Source organism: Biomphalaria glabrata, chromosome 16 (assembly GCF_947242115.1).
Source record: "Biomphalaria glabrata chromosome 16, xgBioGlab47.1, whole genome shotgun sequence".
Classification (NCBI taxonomy): domain Eukaryota; kingdom Metazoa; phylum Mollusca; class Gastropoda; family Planorbidae; genus Biomphalaria; species Biomphalaria glabrata.
In genome coordinates, this window is record NC_074726.1 from 4,360,697 (window position 1) to 4,381,232 (window position 20,536).

The following is a 20,536-nucleotide window of genomic DNA, read 5'->3' on the forward strand; positions in this document are numbered from 1 at the left end:
TTTGGTTTTTTTAGACTTTAGTGGCCTTGTTGTTTTTTTTTTTAAAACTGACTTAAAGTTTGCATTGCTAGTATGTACTGGTTATTGCCGATGTCAGGGCGACACAGGACGGTGCTAAGTGTGTGTCCTCCAAAAGTTTGAAAGTCAAGGTGACACTATCACGTTTTTTTTCCTGACTGTTTCTTTTATTTGTTGTTTATTTCCTTTGTCTACAATATATTTATGTATCTCAAGGAAATAAAAGTTTTTAAAAAAGGTGTGGTGGGTGTGTGTGTGTGTGTGTGCACGCTGCCCTGCTACCATCAAAACACAACAAACGTACTGGACTACGTGCACTGTATTTCAAGTCAATACACCCATGCAAATGCCAAGGTCCTTTCTGCAGTAGTGTATCCTTATGTAAAGTGGTGGGGTTCAGGGGTCACTAAAATAAAATGAGACAAACATTCACATACATAAGGCAAAAGTAAATAGCAGATGTTGAAAGTCTAGCACTCCCAGCTAAATCAATACAGAAGAACTTGGTATATAGTAAGTATTAAGAGATATGAAACCGAGTATAAATTGTTCGTTAACGAAATGTGGATCTATAGTTCATAGTTAGTGTTAAATACATAACATTCTGATAATATAATTCTATTCAACGGTTTAAAACAACGTCTTCGGTTTCTGATTATTTTTTTGTTTTAATTGACTACTGATGGTATTGATGTCTCAACAGTAAAGATTTACTTGTTCCTACCTGGACTGTACGTGATTGGCATGCCCTAACTCTGAAAAGATTGCTTATAGAACTACCTTGTAAGACTGCCCCCATGCTGTGCTGACAATCAAATTTATAGCCTGTCTTGGCTGAGTTTTATTATCGTATAGATCTAGATCTTTTACCGACTATAAATCAACTAAGTCTATTAGACCTGCTTACTCAGGGCACTCTTCGGTAGCAACTAGGCCTAATTAACAAATACAAGTCAAGATTATAACCTTTAATGCCATCTTTGGTATTATCTCAGGTGCTTTCGGGACTTAGAATGATCGAAGTCACGAATCAAAATATATTGTCTCTAGCCAAAATGAATCCTTTGCCGTACCAAATGAAAGACGTCTCGCATGATCTGGCTATGTTAAAGCCAATGAAGGCCCGTAAAAATCTTTTTCGGATGCATGAGCTTGTAGACAGCTGCCGCATGCCGAACAAATTCAATGGCTGTCCATATCGAGCATTTGGGAGGAAAGGGCAGAGAAATCTGAATGGTGCCAAAAAAGGACAGTAGAATTCTGTATGGCTCATTAACGTATAGAGAAGAACTTTGCATGGTGCAAAAATGACATAGAAAATCTCTGCATGGTGCAAAAATGTGACATAGAAAATCTCTGCATGGTGCAAAAATGACATAGAAAATCTCTGCATGGTGCAATAATGACATAGAAAATCTCTGCATCGTGCAAAAATGACATAGAAAATCTCTGCATCGTGCAAAAATGACATTAGAAATCTCTGCATGGTGCAAAAATGACATAGAAATAGAAACTGTCTGCATCGTGCAAAAATGACATAGAAAATCTCTGCATCGTGCAAAAATGACATAGAAAATCTCTGCATCGTGCAAAAATGACATAGAAAATCTCTGCATCGTGCAAAAATTACGTAGTAAATCTCTGCATGGTGCAAAAATGATAAATGAGATTTCTGTAGCACAACTGAATGTTGATGTCTTCTCTAATTAAAATAATGCAGAACAGTGAGTCTTTCAGTTTTCTTTGTTGACGACCAGTCATAGTGTCACAATGAAGTCAAATTTTAATGTTATTGATTTTGGTTGTCACAGACATGTTACCACAAAGATCTACCTGCATTTCTATACAATGAACCAATTTTACCCCACAGTAGCCACAGAAATCTACAGACAAGGCCCAGAAGTTATAAAAAAAATAACAAAGTCAATACTGACTTTTTTTTTTTTTGAATGATTGTCTATGTCACTCATAGATCTATGTCAGAAAGGTTTTGTAAATTTAGATCCTATACTGGGAAGTAGTTTTTTTAATGGAGTCCATGAAGTTTTTGGTAGTTTTTGTTTTTGATTGCACATAGTCTAGATCTGTATTAGAAAGATGATAAAACATGAGCGTTAATTATCGTTGGATAAATGTAACTGTAGATAGTAGCTCTTAGTTGTCTTGACCTTTTGAAAGGATAATGTTATTTGGAATGGTACGAGTCAGGGGCGGACTGGCTATAAGGGCAACTTGGCAAAAGCCCTGTGGGCCGTTGCCTAAAATTGGCGGTGGGGCCTCCGAATGGGCCACATTAAATGTCATTAAGTCCCGTAAACTTGATTGGTCTCACCTTACCGTTGATAAAGACCTTTACATACTTTTATATACTTGACAGTGTATTAAAGCCACATAATGCGATATAATGGATTCGCTTATAGCAGTTTACTGTACTTCTGTAATAATCCTCTTAACACACTTTATACACACACTAAGAGATTAACTAACAGCCCAAGACCTATAAAAGTCGAACTAGTGTGAACATACTTGTGTGAATCTAAAACGGGACCCTGAACTGAAAACTAGGAATAATTCCCTCGTGTTATGATGTAATGTTTACACCAGTCTGTAGACCCATTGTTACTAAAAATTGACCCAGTGATAGATTGTCCTCTCTAATGTGCATTATATAATTGGATTGATCGGTTCGTCGCAAGATCCCGGGATTTCTCATCTACTAAGTCATTGATAAACCACAATTACTATTTAAACAGTTAAACATGTAACCAAATATAAATCGTAATGAAAAGGCAGAGAAAAAAATTTAGGGAGAAAAAAAAACATGCTGAAATCCTCTGCTAAAAGATGCAGTCAAAATACTGATTTCTTCGTCAGTTAGACACAAACAGTTCAGGAATGTTGCTGAATCTCATGATAACTCCATTTACCACTGGAGATCATGCCGCGTCAGGCGACGAAGAAACACTAGCTCATATCCACAAAGATGCAGACTTTAAACGCTCTTATTCCTGGATATACGTGTGCGCCTTTAAATTCAGATGACTTTTAATAATTCAGTGTCTTATACTTATAGGATACTTTCAACATTAAGGTTTTTGAGTATCTGAGATTTCTTAAACGCTTGAAGGAACTCTAGCCTCATTTCATTAAAGAAGTAAATTTCCCTTTTCAGACCATGCGATCTATAGGGCAGATGATGTTAAGGTCATGTTATTTTGGCCAACGGTTAACGAACAGGGTGCCATGTGGCCAGCACAACGACCAACCGTCTTTACTTTCCTCAACTAAAGCCAGGTACCCATTAGAGTTAGGTGGACTCAGGGGCGCCCTAAAAATCCCAAAAATTCAAAATCCCAGTCTTCACCGAGATTCGACCCCAGGACCTCAAACTCAGAAGCCAAGCGCTTAACCACTCAGCCACCGGATGGTCTCGGAGCTGATGAACTCGTGCCAATTTTTAATCGATAACTGATATTGGCACCATTTTTGTAATCGTGACTTGTCGATTGCCCGATGACATAGAGATTGACGCGATTAACCTGAGACTATCGTGCTGGAAAGTCAATGTATTTGGGTCTAGGAAACACGTAGCTAACTCAATTTGATCTCGTGATATTTCCTGTGAAGTTAACACGCCATAAAAAATTTGGGGAGGTCTGTTTTTCCAACAGAATGTATCTTTTCCGTTTTTTTTTCCCAGTTTGATTTTGATCGTAATTAAGGCGCATTGTTTTCAGGGACCAAGATTGATCTAAATCGTCTGAAGACCACATCAATAAGTTTTAAAATCACTTTGATAAAATAAAATATTGCGCATGTCTTCGTCTTCTTAATCGATATTCATTTACAATGTTCAAAGTATTTGAATTAAGGACAATAGCATAATTATTTTGGCCTATTACCCTTGTAATTGTAGACATTCTCATTTGATAAATGTTTATTAATTAGAACCTATAGACATTATTATTATACATAATGCTTCAGTTTTATGTTGTCACGCTTTTAAAAGTCCATTGACTGCTTGCTGGCAAGCAGCTCTGTTCTATTCAGTTATTAACTGATGTAGAGATGCTACCTGTACGATCTATTTGGGGGACTTACAAACCACATGTTGCTCTAGTCTAGTTCTCACGGTACAAACTTTCTATTGTTTGCTTCACTTCCCCAATATGATACTCAGGAGGTACTGGAAATCAATACTATTGTAAACATTTTTTTTTTTTTTGGTGAATGTCTGCCCGAAATAAGATCTATATCTAGTTGGCTACACACGATACATGCTTTTGTTTAGTGGACGAGATGCCAAAAGCTTAAAGCTTTTCACCTTTGACACCTGTGATTGATAGAACTTAGAGTATTGGCTTGGAATATATTGAATACACACATGAAATACTTACCTTATCTTTTGTTATAGGCCTAATGGTGTGGCATAAACCCTGACTTTAGGGGAACTTTTCTTAACCAGGGCTGTCAACAGTTGCCCGGATGCACTATTGACTTTTTGGGCACCTAAAAGTTGTGTACAAATAATTTATGTCAGTGGGAAAATAATATAAAATGGGCTGTTTCTACTTCCATGACTTGTCGATCCTCACTGCCTTAAAAAAAAAGTAGACTCAATATGTGTTCTAAAAAATGAGAGTAGTTATTTCCCTTCAAGAATTGTTTCTGTACGTTGTATTGCTCATCATTGTACACACCCGTCACTTTAGTTCTGAACATTTCTTCACTAAAAGTACCAGCCCTTGTCATGCGATCTCTTCCTTCTGTCTTTCCCTCTTGTAACCAGTTCACAGTAGAAATAAATGAGTTTACCTAATGACATGGTGCAGCTCTGTGGCTTTGGTTCGGGTCGTCACCTCTTGAAGATGTTTCTGGCAATTACTTTGTTAATGTGTCTTCCCCCCTGTATTATTTAGGGCCTTACGTTATAATAGACGGCCTTCTTACAAAGTAGTTCCTGTAAAGCCATGTGGCCACCATGCGCATGAAGTAACACTAGATGGGTGAACTCCTCAGGTCTAAACAAATCCCAACTCTTGTCTTCTACTTGGGCGCTAAGGTCGCTGAGAGTAATTCTAAGCGATTTGTTCACAGTGCTAGGGAAAATGAATACACATCTATTAGCTCATGGTTACCAGCATCACTAAGTAGATAACAATATGTTTTGGAGGTGATCTTAAAACGTAAAGGTCTGAGAAATTTTTTATTTGCCTTAAGATGATATGTCGTTGATTAGCTTGGTTATGTCAGATGATAGTTGGTTTTGCCCGATATTATTTGCTTAATGTCAGAGGTTAGATTGGTTTTTCTAGTTTGTAGTTTTTTGTTAGAGGTTAGTTTGCTTTGTCAGAGATGTAAGTTTGGTCATGTCAGATCTTTGCTAGTTTTGTTATGTCAGATGATAGTGTTTTTTTTGTCAGATGATAGTTTGTTATGCCAGAGGTAAATTATTTTTTTGTCAGAGGTTAGTTTGGTTATGTCACCTGCTCATTTGGTTACTTTGAGGAAGTCTCTTCTCTACTATGTTTCTGTATTTGATAACTTTTAAGCCATTGCTATTATATAAATGGATTTTCACTTGATACAGAAAGAGACATGTCTTTTAACCCAGGTAATGTTTTAATATATGGTGTTTGTTTTATTGTTTTGTTGTAATTAATTGTTATATGTATTTTATTGTAGTCAATTTTAATCCAGTGATTATTTATAGAGAGAATCACAGATTTATTTTTTGTTTCTTTTCAGTGTTTCGGCCATTCTCGGTGGCTGGACTTCGTACTCCAAGCTAACATCCAACAATGATGATGATTGGGTAGATCGATTGAACCACTTATACACAGTCATTCTTTTAGCCATCTTCACTGTTTTCATCAGCACTTGCCAGTATGCCGGCAACCCAATCGAGTGCTGGTGTCCAGCTTATTTCACCGGGTCCTATGTTTCGTACACGAAGTCCTACTGCTGGATCAAGAACACGTACTACATTCCAATCGATGAACAGATCCCAAGCTCCAAGCATGATAGAACATCAGAGGAGATCACCTATTACCAGTGGGTGCCCATCATATTGCTCTTTATGGCATTCTTGTTCAAGTTCCCAGCTTTGCTGTGGAGGATGTTCAATGGGGGCTCAGGCATCAACATCAACAAGATCGTAGACATGACATCCGCCGTCCAGATAGGGGGCCAGGACAAGAGAGATGAGACAGTCAACCACATTGCTATCTACGTGGACCGCTGGCTGGACGCCCACCGGCAGTACCGCTTCAACATTGTGGTTCGGATGAGGCAGAAGCTGTCCAAGTTCTTCTGCTTCTTGTGTGCCAAGAGAGACGGAACCTACCTGACTGGTCTGTACATCTTTATTAAGCTCCTTTATGTTGTCAACGTGGTGACCCAGTTCTTTTTACTCAACGCCTTCATGGGAAGCTGGTATAACATGTATGGATTCGAGGTCATTGGCGGCCTAGCTTCGGACCACACCTGGCCAGACTCACCTAGATTCCCCAAGATCACCATGTGCGATTTTGAAATTCGGCAACTGCAGAACGTCCAGCCCCACACAGTCCAGTGTGTGCTTCCCATCAATCTGTTCAACGAGAAGATATTCATCTTCATCTGGTTCTGGTTTGTCTTTGTTGCCATCTGCACTGCTGGCAATTTCCTGTTCTGGATCTGGCGGGCTCTCTTCCGCTCTAACAGGGCCTCTTACATCAAGAAATACTTGAAGCTTCTGGACCAGATCAAAGGCGAGGAGGACAAGATGCTGCTGCGTAAGTTTGCGGACCAGTATCTGCGCGACGATGGCGTCTTCATCCTTCGTTTGATTGCCAGAAACACCAGTGACATCCTGCTGTCAGACATTGTTCTGAAGCTGTGGAGCACGTTCAAGAATAAGCCAGGAGTGAAGAAGCAACAGGAAGATGAGATGAGCAAATTCACAGATTCACAGGCATAATGTTGAGTTGTCCTTCAGCGTTTGTACGCTCAAGTCACAGGCGAGGGAAAACACTTGGTTATTGGAGCTACTGAAGAAAGGAACCAGAGAAATCAAATCATTCCTTCTGTTTTGTTTGAATGCACTGCCCATGGCTTGTTGAGCCTCAGGGGGCTGTATATGCTCCTGTGAGCTAAAACCTTAAAGGGTATCATGTAATATAATAGTTTTTCATTGAGAATGTGTAGAGTTATAGATATGTATATATACGTTTTTACAAATATATGTTTAAATTGTGTGCAAGTCACATTCTAGAGGGTTGAATCAAAAAAGTAATTGCTAATAACAATAATTGTTTCTTTTAAACCTGTCTATAAAGTCTTCAAATAAAATTTTTATGATTTAAATTTTTAAAATTCATATATGAGATTTAGGAATTGAATGTGAAGGTGAGCTTAAACATATCATTATAAACATAAATATATATGTTTTATGTAAATAATTGCAGAAAGTTTTACATAATTCCAGCTATATGATCTTCTCATCTTCTAATTGGTCATGTTATCTGCTTACCATACTCTAAAAGAAAATTACAAATTTTATTTCCATTTAGTAACCCTAATCTTCAGTAAATAGTACTACCAATCCAAACTTTGTGGCATTAATTGGTATTTTTGTAATTTTTATTTTTATTATTAGTCGGTGGCATTAGACGAAATTTATATTTTGAACTTAGGCATTGTATTATTATTAGTATTTATAAATGTCCTTCATTTACTGCCAGCAACCTTTTTTTGTTTCTAGGATTTAGCTCTGGGCATTATTAACCTAGCTAAAGTATAAGAACAACATTACATTTTTAAACAGCATTACATTCTCTTGTTTGAAGCAGTTTCCAAGTTGTCTCTCATGACCTGCTGTTAGTGTAGAAATATTTTAGCCTAGTTTCATTTTTAAAATTTACATTGCCTTTACTATGTTTTTAAATACTATTTGTTCACCATGTAATGTCATTGTTGAACTCATTCCCTTTCCTCCCTGTTTTGGGGGAACACTAAATCCTTGTCTTCCAATGTTTGAGCACAACTGTATGTTATGCACATGTGTTGATAGGGAAGCTGTCCCTTTTTTTTTTTTATTTAACTCTTTCTCTTATTTACCACATTCTGGTGGAATCAACGTTGGTATCGTCTGTTAGGAGAGAAAGAGTTAAAGGCACCTGATTTCTTCTGAGAATATAAATATATATTTTAACACATCCAGAACTAAATGCTTCTTGAGTTATTTTCTTTGGTCAGTGGTTTACTGTCAGAATGTTCTCAATTAGCCAATTAAAATATCCAGAAATTCACCAGGGATCCAACTGTGGGCACTTGTTTTTTTACAGTCTGGTAGGACTTGATTTAGTATTGCATTATAATTCTTTATTACTCACCTATTGGGTTGAATGTGTTAGTTCTTAAGCACAAACTAAAATATGGGCAGATATGCTTTGACTGTCCTTTAGTTTAAGGGCACCACTATGGATTGTTAAAATTTGATTAGACATTTATCTCTCTTCAGGCTTCTTAATCATATATGGGGGATTGTATCAGTGTCATAATGCACAAAATCCTTTTATTAGTAGATGGTAAGAGTCACGTCTTTCTTAAACTGAACTCAAAACTTTTATTTTCGGCTATACTTGGGTTGTGACCATTTCTGATGTTTTATCTCGTGTGCAAAGCAAGGCATTCCTACATAGACCTGTACAAGAAAACATCAAAGAGATTGAAATCTTTTTTAATGGCTTCATTGACCTCCAGTTTGATTATTTTATTATTTAAGCTCAGCACCTTTGTTTTCCAAGATAATGTTAAAGTTCTGAATTTTTTTATAAATGATTTATTGATGCTTGTCTATTTTATTGGAAAGGGCCTATACCCTACCTGTCCTGAAGTCACATGTACACTTAAACAGACTCCAACTTGCGAGGTTAACGTCGACAAAGCTCCCTTATGATCTTACGTTTCTATTTTAAACCTTTCACTTGCCGCTATTTAAGAATCTTCAGCAACAAAATAAAATAACCAATGACTATAAATTAGACTGACCTATGTTTGACACGTCAAATATTCTCATTAGAACATCGGTCATCATAAACAATCTGGATTAAGCACTCTATACTAGAAATGGGAACGTTACTTTTTTTCTACTTGCTTCCTAGCTTAAAATATTTCTATAAGACTTGATTGCAAAGTTATTCCCCATGTAGTTTGATTTTGTTTTAAAACTATATATATATATAATATATATATGACACTAATGTCATTTTTATATGCAATATTGACATATTTTCATGTTCATTTTTAAAACTATTTTTTCATGTGTTAAGTGTGCATTTATTGAAGTTGAAGTATTAGAGTACATTTGTTAACCAAATGATAAGATGTGTAAGAAATACAATGAATTCCTGTTTGTTGATCCTGTGTGCTAGTTTCTAGCCTTTAAGTCCCCCACGAAACACACTTGGTTAATTGTCTTCTGTTTTCTTTCCATTGTGTGTTGATGTTTTAAAAATGATATCAGCTAAATAGGGTTTTAACAGTAACTTAATTGCAGCATGCTTATGAACATGTAGTCAGTACAGTCGAAGGGGATTAATTAACTTGTTTGCAGCTGTAGTTTAAATTGTTAGCTCCCTTTGATATGGCTGCAAACGGACATGAAGAGGATACAAATTTAACACTAAAGATAGCTTTGTCAATGTAACCTTTGGCAGATAGCCAGATCCAGTGCTGCCTTTATCTAGGTAGTGAGACTCAGTGTTACCTTTATCTAGCTAGTGAGACTGTTGGCTTTATCTAGTGAGACTCAATGTTACCTTTATCTAGCTAGTGAGACTGTTGGCTTTACCTAGTGAGAATCAGTGTTGCCTTTATCTAGCTAGTGAGACTCAGTGTTGCCTTTATCTAGCTAGTGAGACTGTTGGCTTTTTCTAGTGAGACTCAATGTTTACTTTAGCTAGTGAGACTGTTGGCTTTATCTAGTGAGAATCAGCATTGCCTTTATCTAGCTAGTGAGACTGTTTTGGCTTTTCTAGTGACACTCAATGTTACCTTTATCTAGCTAGTGAGACTGTTGGCTTTATATAGTGAGAATCAGTGTTGCCTTTATCTAGGTAGTGAGACTCAGTGTTGCCTTTATCAAGGTAGTGAGACTCAGTGTTGCCTTTATCTAGGTTAGTGAGACTCAGTGTTGCCTTTTGTTTGGTTGTGAGTTGTAGTGTTGCCTTAAGCTTGATCCTAAAACCTGTTGTTGCCTAAAAGTGTAGCCAATGTTTTTATATTCACCTGCAACTAGACCTGTTCTATTCCAATTTGTTCAGCTCTTGTCTTGTTACATCAGCATTGAAATTAACCTATGCAAATACGAAATGATGTTTACATGTTAAAACTTCTTGTTAATTCTGATAACTTCCAAACAAAATGTATGCCTTAAGTTGTTGTATATTTAAATGTTGTTTTTTTTTTTTATAACAAATTTACTTCAAATGAACTTTACTCATAATGAACTATCTCAGTACCACATATACATTGTATTCTTAATATATCTTATATGTGCACCCATAAGATTTGTATGGTTTCTTGATTCAGTTAGCCTTGTGAACCTATTGCTTATGTTTTATTATTGAATGTGAAATATGTAAAGAAATCAGAAGAATTATTCAATGTACATTTGATCATGTAGCTGTTTGAGACTTTGAACACTTGAAGACAAACCAAATAAACTGATTTATTTACTGTGTGTGTGTGGTGTTGATGTATCTCTTGCTTATCACTGCTGGCCCAAGGTTATCAAGATAGACAGTGTGGGATGACCCATTGGTTGGACCTGTTATCACTTGCTGGTGCATCTACCTCACGTGGGTGGTGTACAAGTGACAGCTTGTTGTAATTAGTTGGCTAATTATGTTAGGGGTTGAAGGTTGAAGTTGGAAAAAATCGATCGGCTATTTGCTTAAATTCAATAAAAAATGTAAAATGTGCTTGGCATTCTAGGTCAAAGGTATAACAAATAACTGTACAATGCCCAATCTTGTTTTTTTCCTAGGTTGAATCCTCCTTTTTTCTCTTTCAAAACAGTTTAACGTACGCCTACACTATTGCATCTAAAAGTAGCTCTTTTTTTTTAAATCAGAAATGAAACTCGCCATGCACCACGCTACTGTTGGTTTATTGCTATCTGGTAATGTTTCGTTTATCTATAGGCTACCTTACCGAGAATGATTGGTCAACTAAATAGGTGAGATACCTGGTTTCCATTCAAAAAGCCTTACATTGTATCAGTAGAACTAAAGCTTGACGCTATCGCTAATGTTGATTAACAGTAAAAAAAAAAAAAAAAAATCCGGTAAACGAACATTTTTTTTAAATCTTTAAATTTATAGAAAAACAACACCCCCTCTTCCCGCCCACAGTAATAAAATTATCAGAAACTGTAAGTTTGCCTCGATTTTTAAAATAAACTGCCAGTAACAATACAAATGTATATATTTTTTAAAATAAAAGCCTTTCCCTATTCCTTAGTCTGTTGGGGCACCAAGCAAGACTTGTCTTTCTTCATTCCTCCGCCTTTTGCCTTGTTTAGAACCTCTTTCGATGACAGGCCCGTCCATTCTTTTATGTTGTCCTCCCATCGCTTTCTCTGTCTGCCTCTTCTTCCTGGCACTGTTCCCTGAAGGAAGGTCTTTGCGAACCCTGAAGACCTTGTAATATGGCCATAGATTTTAAGCTTGCGTTTATTTTTACGATAGTTAGCAGGTCATCACGGGGTCCCATCGCTGCAGTAATCCTGTCTCTAATCTCTTGGTTTGTGATGCGGTCTTCAAATAAAACCCACAGTAATACAATACCATAATCAAAATAAAAACAACATAAAAATGAAATTTCTATAAATCTAAAAGAAAAGAAGGAAACTAATTTCTTTCATAAAAATCTGTAATAAATTATAAAAACAGTCTGTTTAGGCTCCCCTAAAAAAAAATGCAAATAATAAACTATTCCACTGTCGCATAAAAACACCCGACAAGTTATTAGACCTACCAGTAGTTCCACGGCGGCTAATTGCTTATTCCCTGTTTAATACAACTATCAGACTTGTTATTATCCTTGAACAACAATTAAAACTATTTTGTTAAAATGTTTTCAAGACAGAAGGTTGAAAATCAAAGCAGCAATAAAGTGTGAGCACTTCACTTAGCTAACATCAAAATGTAAACTAATGAATATGCCATTGATAAAAAAAAACTCTCGTATTTCATACGTCCCATCTCGTCTGCTCGTCACTTTGGTCCTAGGGATGCTCGGACAGTTCCCTCAACTTTTTTCCGGTCAGCAGCTTTTCGTAACAGGACATGAAGAGTGAGGCCGGTCCTTTTTTTTTCTTCCAGCTAGTTCTTCGGATAATCCTTTTGCTCGTGCTCCTTCCACTGCTACCTTGAAATGATGACTTTTGGCAGTGAGTCATGTCTCACTCAATATGACTGAACTAGCTCATCTTTAAAACTCTTCACAACAGTGCCAGCCAGAGTGTTGACTTGTAAATGTGTAAAGTCATTTGTCTTCTTTTCCTGGTGACTGATACCCAGCAGTTGGCTGTAGCATTTTGACTCTCAAAGGCTTGAATTCTTCTTTCAGCCTCAGTGTTCCGTGTCCAACTTTGACAATATGAAGTCAGTTATCGCTAATACGTTTGTTTTGTTTTTTTTTGTTGTTTTTTTTTAAATACTCTATGTGGGAAGCGTGGTCGAGAGTGAGCTTGAACTTGGCTTGGCTTGGCTACCTAGAAGGGGGCCCGAGGTTCGACACCCGACTCGGGCAGAGTTGTGTTTACTGAGCGCCTAAAGGCATATTAGATATCCCCTCCCCCCCACTGGTCCACAAATGAGATTGGACCAAAAGCGCTCTGAGCATGCTTTAAGCATGAAAGTAGCGCTATATAAAAGCTATAATAATAATAATATGTTATAGTGTAATGATAAGGGTAGGGAGTATTGGTTTGGGCGGGTGCGTCACAAACCACCTACATACATGGAGTTGCCCTGGCTGTTTGTGAAGGTCGTTGTCTGGGGGGGGGGGATTATTGGGAAATGACTTCAAGCCTTAGTTCAGTCTTGTGACGACAGGAACATCTTAACGTCTAGTAGCGGAGCAGTAACATCTTCAAAGAGACACAACTCAGAAGTAGGCCTATAGTTTAAACGTTAGTTAACTATATGCATATGAAATATCTACACAAGACATCGTCCAACCTGGACTATCGTTGATAGGAAAAAAATACACCCCCTTTCTTACACTCACAACTCTCGACTAACTCCAACTATAGTCTCTGCCATCTCACTCTCTCAGAGTCCAGTCACTAACTAACTCAAAATCACACCACTCATATACCCCTACACACATTCACTTGGACCAGTTGACCAGAATCTCACTATCTCGTGCAAGCCATGGTAGAGTAAAACTATCAATTTAGCCCTACCATTACAATAACAAACACAATTTGTAACAAGGTGGACAATGATGAAACCATGTCTGTCTTCATCTATGTTAATAAGTCCCTAGGCTGTGAGTTGAAGCGAAGCCCACAGTTGAAGAAATTGACGCCGGAGAGTAAAGGCGTGTTTCTGCAGTGTGGTTTTGTATAGAATATAATTTCATATTATTATTAGGCCTATATTTAGATCTCATCTTAAGTTGAGAATCTGTGTATATATATATTATTGTAATGAAATAAAAGTTTATAGCTTATCTATTGAAAATAGAATAAGTTTACATCGGTTAAGTTGTAATAGCAATCTAGTGCTACAGTCCAACGACCGACTATCAACATTATAGACACTCAACTTGTCGCTACAATAACTGTTAACTCTTAAAAGAACGTTTGTACGATTAGATAGGATTTCCAACATATAGGCCTACGTAGAGATAGGACACAGTGCAAGGGACACAACTGCATAAACAAACTGGATATTTTGAGTTAACGTTACTGTTTTCTATTTTTTTATTTTCATTTTTATTCTCTCTCGATTTGTTTCAATTTTCTACAAAAACTAAAAAGTTGAAACTGGCTTACTGATATTTGATGACGATGTTTTACATACAATAACTCAAGTTAGTCCTTTGGGTAAGTATTTTTGAAATGTAAATACTAAAAAGGTATTGATGTTTACATTAGTTTAGAATATAAAACCAATAACTACAGTTAGTAATATAATGTCGTTCTGATTGTATAAAAACAACAGTCTGTATACTCTAACTCTACTACCATAATGATAATGCATAATCTAAATCTACGTCTACGTAGGATAATTAAACGTTTTGTCAGAAATATAACTAAATAAAGAGACAGTGTAGATCTATCAGAAATTTTTAGTCTACAAACTTACTGAAACTTTTTCATAATTAATTCAACCATAAATGAAAATTTTTTTTTTATATAGATATAATCTAGTTACAAGTAAGACTAAGTAGAAATTAATAACATAATAAATCAAAATCTAAGTTTTCGGTATTCTTATCTAGATCTATATAGTTTTTTTTCAGTGCAGTGCTACAACTAAGTTGGACCTGTAGGTGTCAGAAGTTCCTTCAGAAATGATAATGATTTCAATGCAGCATAGCCCAAACTTCTGAAGGATGATTGAGATCAAGAATCAAAGTTCAAACCCAGACCATCAAAAGAACAATCTTCAGCACATGCCACACTGCTAGGCAGCTATCCAAATGACATAGATATTATTGCTCTTTAAGTATTTTACAATATTGTCCCTTACTTTATAATAGATGTAGGCCTAGGATGTGCATTTCTGACTGTGGTCATAATGGTCCCAGTTCAAATCCTACCAACTATCATTTCCCTGGCAATTTTCTTTAGTCTTTTGGCTGGGATGTAAATATCTGCAATATTTAAAGGTTTGTCTTTAACTTACAAGTCACGATTATAATGTCATTAATAGTTCACTAAATGATCTAGTTTCTTACTGCAGTGAAACAAAGCAGATGCTTCAAAAGACAGATTATACTCTCTAGCTGCCAATTACCTAATTTTATTGATATATACTTTTTTTTTTTTTTTACAAAGCTTATATCAACTCACTCAGTCTGGTACAAATCTTATAACACGTTAATTCTCCCACTTCTCATTCTCAGATCAAGTTGAAACTTTTCTCAATTATTCAATGTTGATGACAACACATAAATCAATAAAAAAAAATAATTAACCAATTAATTAATCAATTATTGCTAATTAACTAATTGTGTTTTATATAGCAAAGGGAGAAAAATCTTGCATCATTGAGAGCTTTGGCATTCATTGTTCGGTTCTTTCCCTTATGTAAGCTTAGTTTTAAAAGAGTATTTAAATTTTCTTTTTACAGTTTAAATATACATCAACTTGTCATAATATATCCTTCTATTACTTAAAATATCCATTTTATATTTTTATTATCGGTAAATATTGGTTGGCTTAAATCACAAAAAATGTTTCTTTTGTTCATTTTTCCAATTTTCTGCATTTAGACTTGACTATATTATTGGAGGGTTTGCTCGCTACCAGCGTCTTCAGTCTTCCAATGATGATGATGCCGTGGACCGCCTCAACCACATCTACACTGTGACTCTCTTGGTGGTTTTCTCAATTTTTGTTAGCGGCAAACAATATGTTGGTAAGGAGATACAGTAATGTTAGAAGAGACAGCTTATTGTTTAATAAGTACATACTACAAGCAGATGTTTCAGTGAACAAAAAATGGTAAAAGTTTTCTTTTCATACCATGAAGTCCATGGGCCTAATGATGTAAAGATGTTTCTAAGGCTGATTGTTAACGAGGGTTTTTATGTGACCAGCACAATGACAGGTACCAATTAAATTTGGGTGGATTCTGAAGCTCATTTTCCAGTCTACACCAGGTTTCAAACTCCACTCCTTGATTCGGAAGCCAAGCTTTTTACCATGCTACCACATTACACTTTTTGATGAATATAGCATCTTAAATATTAATAATCCTAACTTATAATTTAATTTAAAAGTCTTAGACATTAATCCTTCATAAAGCTTCTCTGTCTTGAAATAAAGTTTTTAATACCAAAGAGAAATTATTGACATGAAATTGTCAAATGTTATTGGAAAATCCACATTGGAAAATTCTTAAACAAAGAAAACCAGTAAATGAGAAACACTTTGTCCATGTATTGATCATTTTATAACAATATAATAAAATAAACTCCCCCTTTCAGACCTTGTGATCTATAGGGCTGATGTCAGGTACCCATTAGAGTTGGGTGGATGCAGAAGTGTTGTAAAGATACTGAAATTAAAAATCTCAGTTTTCACCAGGATTCGAACCCAGGAACCCCAGTTTAGAATTCAAGCGCTTTACCTCTCAGCCACTGGGCCTCCTTATAATATCATACTATGAAGATGATAATTATAATACTGCACATTATGTTTGCATAGCCCTGTAATGTAGCCTCAAGGTGCTAGAAAAAAGAAAACATAGAAAAAAAGAGTTACAATAATTATTGCATATTAATCTAAATAAGGTTTTTGAACATGTAGATCTCATTCTTCTTCTTGAAACTTGTGAAGCTGTTGGTTTTGTGTGAACTTAATGTGGTGCTAGCTGTTACTTTATTAAAACAATTTATCTGAATGTAACTCTTAGAACATTGTTTTGTCTATCAGGCAATGCCATTGAGTGTTTCTGTGACTGCGCTGAGTTCCCACCATCCAAGCGTGACTACGCCCGGACATTCTGCTGGCTGAAGAATACATACAAAGTGGACATCAGTAAACCTTTCCCAAAAGACCCCCAAGTCAGAAGAACTGAAGAGATAGCCTACTATCAATGGGTTTGTCCAATCTTTTTCTCATGCTAAATATAAGCTCTCCTTGATCTAATAAATCAACTCCCATTCCTATAACCAAAACTTTTTCTTAGTGACAGTTCTGTGTATATCAATGAATGTAGGCTACAATCTAGTCAGTTACAGGGGATAAATAAGTAACTGTAAATCTGAAAATACAAAAAAAAATGTAATTATTATTTCTGCTGTCGTCATTTATCATGTATCTCTTTTTAAAGTAATGGCTATGATAAATCTAGATTTCAACATTATTAATTGTGTTTATGTGTGTTACTAAAATGACATGTTAGGCCATGCTCTTCCTTTTATAGCCAGGTAAAACTGTACATTAATAAGGTAACTAAAAATAAAATGTAAGAATTATAACTTTTTAAGTGCAGTATATGTATGTCATAAAATAATAAATAAAATGTCTTCCAGCCACTAGATTCAAGCTCTGCATGTTAATCGCATATCTTAATTTATAAGTAATAGAGGCTCATTAAAAAAAAAAGAAGATAATTGAATTCTACAAGTATCCAAGAGTTTGTTTGTTAAATGTTACACAAGCTTCAGATCTTTCCTCAGATTTGGACAAAAGGGGATGGCAGCGGGCAGGGTTCAAACCTGGGACCATCAAGACCATCAGAAAGAAGGCCCAGTGCACATACCTGAGACCATTTGTTATTAGAATACCGGAATACTGACCTGCAACTTCACAACCTATAGGCACTTGAGACCTGTTTCTTGTTTCCACATGGTGCAGACCTGTAACGTGGCAACAAGCTATTGGTCTGAACTGCCCTTAGGTTGTGACATTACAGGTCAGTGTTCAGACTTCTATAATGAATACCACACAACCAAGCAGCCAGGCAGTTAATGTGGTTCTGTATATTTAAATTACAGATATTAATGGTGTTTTAAGGAGTGGGGGGGGGGGGGGTCGTTAAAACTAGCAAAACTTTTTTATTCATTGATATTAATTAACACTCTAGCTGAACCCCGAATGCAACTGAGACTGAGAACTTTGTTATTTTAATTTCTAATTCATTTCATGCAAACTGAAAAAAGGTTTGTTTTGAAGTAGTGATGTCTATCAAATTTCCTTGTATGTAAATGAGCTTAAAGATAGGCTGTAAGTAAAAATGTAAAATTGTTTTGTTATTTCATATATAAGTGTTTAATTTAAACTAGTTCATGTTAACAGCTCTACTTTTCATTCCCCATCTCCCAGGTACCCATTTTATTGCTGGTCATGGCTGCCTTGTTCAAACTTCCCAACTTACTGTGGCGTGTCTTCAGTTACAATTCGGGGATGGATCTCAACCAAGTGGCCTCCCTTGTCATCAACAGCCAGGTGGGACCAACAGAAAAGGCCAAGGATACAATTCGACAAGTGGCTGGTTAGTTGTAATAATAATATTTGTTCATTGCGCTTAATTTTTTTCATTTTGGCAGATTGCTTTAGTTTCATATAAAATAAATTTCTAATATTATTTGATATTATTAGATATTTTTATCAAAGTGGTTTTAATTGTCTTTAAACAGATATGAAAAGATATTCTCTTAATTAGGATCTTAATAATGTACACTATTAATCATGTGTATTAGTTCATCTGTACTATATTGCAAAAGTTTGGTTCACACTAAGGAAATTAAATTCGGACCAACTCTGCTAAATTTAGTGCTTTGTTGTGTCAAACAGTCTACAGTTTTTGTTTCAGGCCGCAAATGTAAGCTGCGGCCCAAATTTTAAGCAACACCCAAAATTTTGTCTGTTCAAAATGTGAACGTGTGTGTGTGTGTGTGGGGGGGGGGGCGCTTAGATTATAGAATATGTAGTAATTATTAATGAAATAAACTTAGATATCCATAATGATTTACTTGTCTTGACTTTAATCTTGTGCACACCCAGTGTAGCATAGGGCTCCCAACCACACCTCTCCACAAAATGTAAGCTGCGGCCCAAATTTAAGCAACACCCAAAATTTTGTCTGTTCAAATATGCAAACAATGGGGGGAGGGGGGGGGCTTAGATTAAAGAATATGTAGTAATTATTAATGAAATAAACTTAGATTTTTTAAAAATGTATCCATAATGATTTACTTGTCTTGACTTTAATCTTGTGCACACCCAGTGGAGCAAAGGGCCCCCAACCACACCTCTCCACGAAACTCTTCTTCATCTATTCCCATCTAATACCAGTATCCTCAGCTTCACTGACGACTAACCTCTTCCAGGTTTAATTTGGACTTGTCAGCCATGATGACATCGACAGTATTTTTTGCACCATACTTAATTAGCACATGGATACACTTAAGGCTGCTATGTTTTGTTTAAAGAAATGCCTTCTTATAAAATATAATGCCGAATATTTGTATTTGTTATTTTTCCACTTATTTATATTTCTTTGGTTCAGTCTGTCTTAACGGAGCAATGAAAAAATACCGTTAATAAAATTATTCAGATGAGGCAAAAAGACAATATAGTGTAGACATTGTAGCTTTTAATGTAATGTTTATGATAAGAAAAGGATAGGCTATGCAAGGGAGACAATATGAAAAAAAAATTTTGATCTTTACTTTTTTAGTTGCAAATTTGTTTTAAAGAACCTGACCTAAATATCTCATAGATCGTATTTATGATTTTGATGTAGAACTTAATGTTTGATTTATCTTCCATGTCTGTTTCTAGAATACATTGACCGTTGGTTAGAGGGTCACCGACAGATCAACTGGAATGCTGTGGTCAGAACTAAGAAGTACCTGTCCAAACGGTGCTGTTTCTTTTTCTATGAGGGGAAAAGGTGAGGATTTGCATGACCTTGAGGTTTCAACATTAGCAAACCATTACTAATACAAGAGTCGTGGTAGCTGAGTGGTAAAGCACTTGGCTTCCAAACTGAGGGTTTCTGGGTTTAAATCCTGGTGAAGACTAGGATTTTGAATATTTTTTATTTTAGGGTGCCTCTGAGTTCACCCAGCTCTTATGGGTACCTGAAATTAGTTGGGGAAAAGTATAGGTGGCTGGTTGTTGTGTTGGCCACAAAACACCCTCGTTAACCGTGGGCCAAGAAACAGATGACCTTTCCATTATCAGCCACAAAGATCGCACAGTCGAAAGGGGCACTTTACTCTTTTTTTTACTAATAAAATATCACCTATTATAAGTAAGAGAGGGGTAGACTTATTCATGTTTTGTCTAATTTAAAAACAGAAAAATGTAGAACTAACTCTTAGCTTACTTTCTCACTTACTCTAGAAGTATTAAAATACTTACATTATAATCTATTGAAATTTTAACTCAAGGTTTGGTACCTACTTAACTGGACTCTACCTACTGACCAAACTCCTCTTTGTTCTGATAGACATCTTTGTCTTTCTCATTCTACAGAAAGTTTTGGGCAACTGGTAAGTTTTTTTTTGTATTCAACCATTTAGTTCATATTTGTGACTAGATAATCTAATTGTTTGTTTAATTATCACACATTAGAAACAAAGATCATTAAGTCTCTTACAATAAGTTACAGATGTTCCTTCAACAAAAAAAGAAGATAAAGATCTGTCTCATGTGTTGAACTATGTCTATCATGTTTCTCTTACATGTTTTGGATGTTCCTTCAGTATTCAATAGACATTATTGTCCAGACCTCCCCTTGACAGATGGTATATTTGATTAGAGACTGTTAAATAA

At 35.9% G+C, this 20,536-nt stretch overlaps 1 protein-coding gene across 2 annotated transcripts in view; it reads left to right on the forward strand.

The window, feature by feature from the left end:
• The window catches only part of LOC106068203 (innexin unc-9-like), a 50,406-nt gene that overhangs the window by 19,634 nt on the left and 10,236 nt on the right, over positions 1-20,536 (forward strand). The window contains exons 2-6 of one of the 2 annotated variants that reach the window (XM_056013763.1): positions 15,517-15,662; positions 16,682-16,848; positions 18,077-18,245; positions 19,538-19,649; positions 20,152-20,253. In XM_056013763.1, coding sequence (XP_055869738.1) covers positions 15,517-15,662; positions 16,682-16,848; positions 18,077-18,245; positions 19,538-19,649; positions 20,152-20,253 — 696 coding nt within the window. Of the gene's footprint in view, positions 1-5,766; positions 10,745-15,516; positions 15,663-16,681; positions 16,849-18,076; positions 18,246-19,537; positions 19,650-20,151; positions 20,254-20,536 lie in introns of those variants that run through there. The other variant, XM_013227503.2, reaches the window with a different exon arrangement.